At 40.5% G+C, this 4,906-nt stretch overlaps 1 protein-coding gene across 3 annotated transcripts in view; it reads left to right on the plus strand.

Annotated features, from left to right (window-relative positions):
• Nucleotides 1-138: 138 nt before the first annotated feature.
• Nucleotides 139-4,906, plus strand: part of hnf1ba (HNF1 homeobox Ba) — a 25,632-nt gene continuing 20,864 nt past the window's right edge. For all 3 annotated transcript variants that reach the window (XM_019861475.1, XM_019861476.1, XM_019861477.1), the window contains exon 1: nt 139-1,647. In XM_019861475.1, the coding sequence (XP_019717034.1) occupies nt 1,109-1,647 (539 nt within the window). In that variant the 5' untranslated portion in view covers nt 139-1,108. The remainder of the gene's footprint in view (nt 1,648-4,906) is intronic.

Here is a 4,906-nt window from a genome sequence, read left to right on the forward strand (position 1 = left end):
TGCGAGTCGGCAGGACTCTACCCTTGTTGAGAATGGCGCTCGTTACAGGGCACCCACGGCAATCACCGCCTGTCACATTTGCCCATCCTGTCCGTCCCCTTAGTTTCTCTAGCCTGAATACATGAAAAAACACGGGCGTGGGGGGGGGATCTTGCGAGGGTTGACTACATTGTTCTTTACGGCGGAGCGAAGGGCAGCTCAGGTGTGCGTCGGCAACTTGATATCACAATAACAATAGCAGCAGATAAGAAAGCATAACGTCAAGTCTTTGAGGGTGCAGAACGATGAGGTCGTTTTTTTCCCCTGCCACCATCTAAGCATCATGGCCCATTTATTGGCTGGTGTTTACATGTTAGGTGGCTAATTTAGCAGATAATTCACAACAAAGCGTCCACGGAATATTACTAATGATCAACTGTAATGATACTACATCCAGTGAGTGCTTATTTAACTTGCAGCCGTGGGAGGGAGCGTTTGTTCCAATTTGTTTGTCATGCAAATAAAAATAGAGGAATACAAGTTGTCAGTGGAAAGGGCAAGATAAATGCTTGTTTCCACAGCAACTGCGGTTTGTCATTGTCAATGTCATTCTGTCAACCTGAAATTTGACGACTTTTTTCGAAAGTGACCCAATTACCCAAAAATACAAATATTTCCAATTGTCTAATTTGAATTTGAATCATTTTTACACATGTGGAAAACTTTCAGACATGCACATCAGCACCAGGCCAAATTTACTTGATCATCCCATTTCCAAATCCATTTTGTGCTTCTTCAGATGATGCCGAGGAGCTCCTTGGCAGCATGCAACCTGCACGCAGCTCGCAGGCAAAATGTGTCAGTGCATGCTCTAGCTTTTTATGACTCACAATAAGCCGTCCAAAGTCCAGCAAAGTCGGGGGTCTGATAAGCGGAACCAATAAAAACCGCAGCAGACTGGCAGTGTAAACACCTCGGACTCGGAGAGGGCCTCCACCTCCTCCTCCTCCCTTTTTCTTCGTTTTCTTCTTCTATTTCGATTCCTACCTTCTTCTTCTTGTTCTTCTTCTTCTGGTGTTGCATTTACATAAAGCCCCCGTCAGCCGGCCCACTCATTAGCATCTTTTATATGCCCGGAGACAGGCGGCAGCATCATGGCAAAGTAGATCCATCCTCCTCGCTCTCGAACAGGTGTCAGACGGACCGGAGAGCCCAAACGGAACTTATACACTTCTTTTTTTTTCCCTTTTCTTTTAATTTTTTTTTTTTTTTTTTTTTGATGTTCTCCAACCTAGTGTCCAAGTTGACGTCCCTGCAGCAGGAGCTCCTGAGCGCTTTGCTGGACTCCGGGCTCACCAGGGAGGTTCTGATCCAAGCGTTGGACGACATGGACCCTAACCCGGCCGCGGGGTTCGGGGTGAAGCTGGAGAGGCTGCAGCCTCCGCTGTCTCCCCGCCACAAATGCAACTCCAACGGCGAGTCGTGTGACGCCAAGCCGGTGTTCCACACGCTGACCAACGGCCACGGCAAGGCGGCCACCAAACTGTCCGGCGACGAGGGCTCGGAGGACGGCGACGACTTCGACACGCCGCCCATCCTCAAGGAGCTCCAGTCGCTCAACACGGAGGAGGCCGCCGAACAGCGCGCCGAAGTCGAGCGCATGTTGGCGTGAGTCACTTTCCCGTCCGCTTCGTATTATTTTTGATTATTATTGTTTGGAATTAATAGCGAAAATTGGCGAAAGTGCCCCCGAGCAGTCCTGCACTAGTTTACGCCAATTTTGTTACAAAAAGTGACAGTCACGCTCAAGTCACACTCCTGTCGTCGCCCTCAGCCTGTGAACGCTTAATCACAAATTGGTCACATTATTTAGAACATCGAATAACAACAATTTGCAATGTTAATAATACATTATAATTTCTCTCTCAAAATTAAACAAAAGGGAAGTTGAAGGGACAGTTCGAAAAATGTGTACACCAGGCCCTACTACTACTTCTACTACCACTCAACTATTACTACGACTAGTCAACGTGAATACTACTGTTAATACTAGTAAAATAAATAATAATAATAACAATGATAATAATTTTATCATAAGTTCAACTTTCCACCTCGCAAGCAGAGCAAAATCGAAGTCGGAGTCAGTGTTAGATTCCTGACATGTTTTCCTGTCACGAAAAAAAGTTGACAGTCACACGGCTACTACGCTTAATACAACTACTACTGCTGCTACTATCAATACTTCTACTAATGCTGAACGAATATTTTCTACTTTCCATCTTTCAAGGTTAAAAAAGGAAGTTGAAGGTGAAGTGTTAGAAAGCAGTCTGTGGCCTAGCCACTACTACTACTACTACTAATACTACTACTACTACTACTCCTGCTACTACTACTAATGCACTATTGCTATTATTAGTAGTACAAATTATAAAGTAGAAATATTTTACTTTAACCTCCAAGGATAAGAAATAAGTTGAATGAAAGGTGTTGGAAATAAGTCCACTCGTACTTCACACAAAATACTACTACAATTACTACGACTACCATTACTACTATGAATACGATTACTACTAATAATAAAAAGAGTGCAGTTTATACTTTTTACCTACCAAGGATGTCAAAATGGAAACTGAAGAAAAAGTGCTCGGGTAAAAAAAAAAAACAACAACACATGAATACTATTAGAAATACTACTATTACTATTTCTTCTACTTGTAATATACTGCTACTACTACTACTCCAACAACGACTAATGATAACATTAAAATCACATTAATTATTAGTTTCCACCTCGGAATGATAATGAAAGAGGTTGAAGGGAAAATCACGAAATAATAACTTACCTCCTCGAAACGAAAACGCATTACGGAGAAGTGTTGGAAAAAGGTGTTATTAATAATATTTGTAATTGTTATTTTAACAAAACGCGAGTGAAATGAATTTCCCGAGAGTGTGGCAGATCCGCAAGAGAAAATAATCCGAGCAGCACTAACCCCAGCAAGTCAAAACCACGTGGAGCTCGTGAGCTCGCGCGTAGAGTTCTTATTAATTTTATTCTATAAATCATCAACTGGAAGATACACAGTGTCGCGATTAGGCTTCAATGGACATCAGGTTATTCATTGTCAAAAAAAAAAAAAGTTATAAACTAACATCTCTCACACTTCCACACGCGGGCTTCCATCCACATTCTCAAAACAAACACACACGCGTGTTGGGTTTTTTTCGATATTAACTGATGAAAAATCAAGTGACGTGATATGGCTTTTGTTCAATTAATTGAATTGTTTTCGTTCCGTGATTGTTTCTGTCTATTGAAATGTTTAATATGGGAATTACTGGGTCACAAAATGGATGCCAATCTGCATCGAGTAAGCATGATTATCATCATGCTTATTTTAGTGATGACTACAGTTTTTCGTATTTATAACGACAATTGGCCAACGTGATCCATTTTGTCGACATTTTCAAAAAAGATTCCTGACGGAGTAACGTGAAATTTCAGATGTTTTCCAATCCGATGCTGTTATATAAAGTCCAAAGTTTTCCACGCGGCACTTGAACGCACCTTTTGAAAATATTTACAGCAGTTGATTCACGCTGCAGCGATAGAGTGGCCTCATTTTTTCTTTTCTTTCTTTTTAGTTATATAGCTCCTCCAAACAGGTCAAAGCGCCATTGTGATCTTCGTAAAAACTTTGGATACAAAAAGTGGATTATGATACAACTTTGAAAAAAATATTTTTTTTCTGAAATTGTCTGCGTATAGATGTGCCCTTCGCGCGTGCGTGCGTGCGTGCGTGTGTGTGTGTGTGCGTGTGTAAGAGTGTAAGTGTGTGTGTGTGTGTGTGTGTGTGTGTGTGTGTGCGCGCGCGCGCGCGCGCTCGCGCACGCACGCACGCGCGCGGAGGGGGGTGGCCGGACGGGGGGATCATTTAGTTGATTGGTTCTCAAACTTATTACACCAAGTTCCACCCAAAGAATTGGCTCTCCAAGTACCACTTTAATGACTAACATTAATACAGTAGCGTAGAAGGCCTAAATATTGATCCAAAAATGAGCCAGATGTTGTATTTTTAAACAATGTTGTATTTTTAAACAATCTCATGAGAGTAGAGTCCAAATTTTATGTGGAATACTTAAAATTACACATTAATCGCGTAGTAGGCCTAAATACTGATCCAAAATGAGCCAGATGTTGTATTTTTCAAAAATGTTGTATTTTTAAACAATCTAATGAGAGTAGAGTCAAAATTTTATGTGGAATACTTAAAATTACACATTAATGAAGTCAAAATATTACCAGAGGGGAAAAAAAAAACAAACTTCAGTGTATGACAAAGTTGTGATATTATGGGTCAAACAACAGTTTTACAGGAAAACATTCAAGAGACAAAAATAAAACTGATCTGAGAGTCCAAACTACAGTGTACAAAGTTGTGATATTATGGGTCAAACAACAGTTTTACAGGAAAACATTCAAGAGACAAAAATAAAACTGATCTGAGAGTTAAGAAATATATATATTTTTAAAATGCTGTCATTGTATGATTTGAAAACATTTGTCATTTATGAGAGTAGAGGGGAAATATAAGAACAAGACAATGAGATTTTCCAGAGATAACGTCAAAATGCCACAGCAAAAAGAATTTTAGGAAAAAAATAGTACCTTAGTAATGAGTCAATTAAAATGTTTTGCACATAAAAGCTATCCGTGAATGGAAATTGTACTTAAGTAAAAGTTTTAAAACAAACAGATCCTGAAATTCAAATCCAAATGTATCAAATAAGGAGACAATTGAATCAACTGACATGGGCAATTGTCAAAAATCAGGCATTTTTGGCTTTTTTTTTAACCGATTACGACACAGCACAAAGTCAATGTCAATCAACCAACCCCCGCGCCCCAACCCACACCCCCCCCCCA

This window comes from Hippocampus comes, unplaced genomic scaffold, assembly GCF_001891065.2.
Source record: "Hippocampus comes isolate QL1 unplaced genomic scaffold, H_comes_QL1_v1.1 scaffold122, whole genome shotgun sequence".
Taxonomy (NCBI): Eukaryota; Metazoa; Chordata; class Actinopteri; order Syngnathiformes; family Syngnathidae; genus Hippocampus; species Hippocampus comes.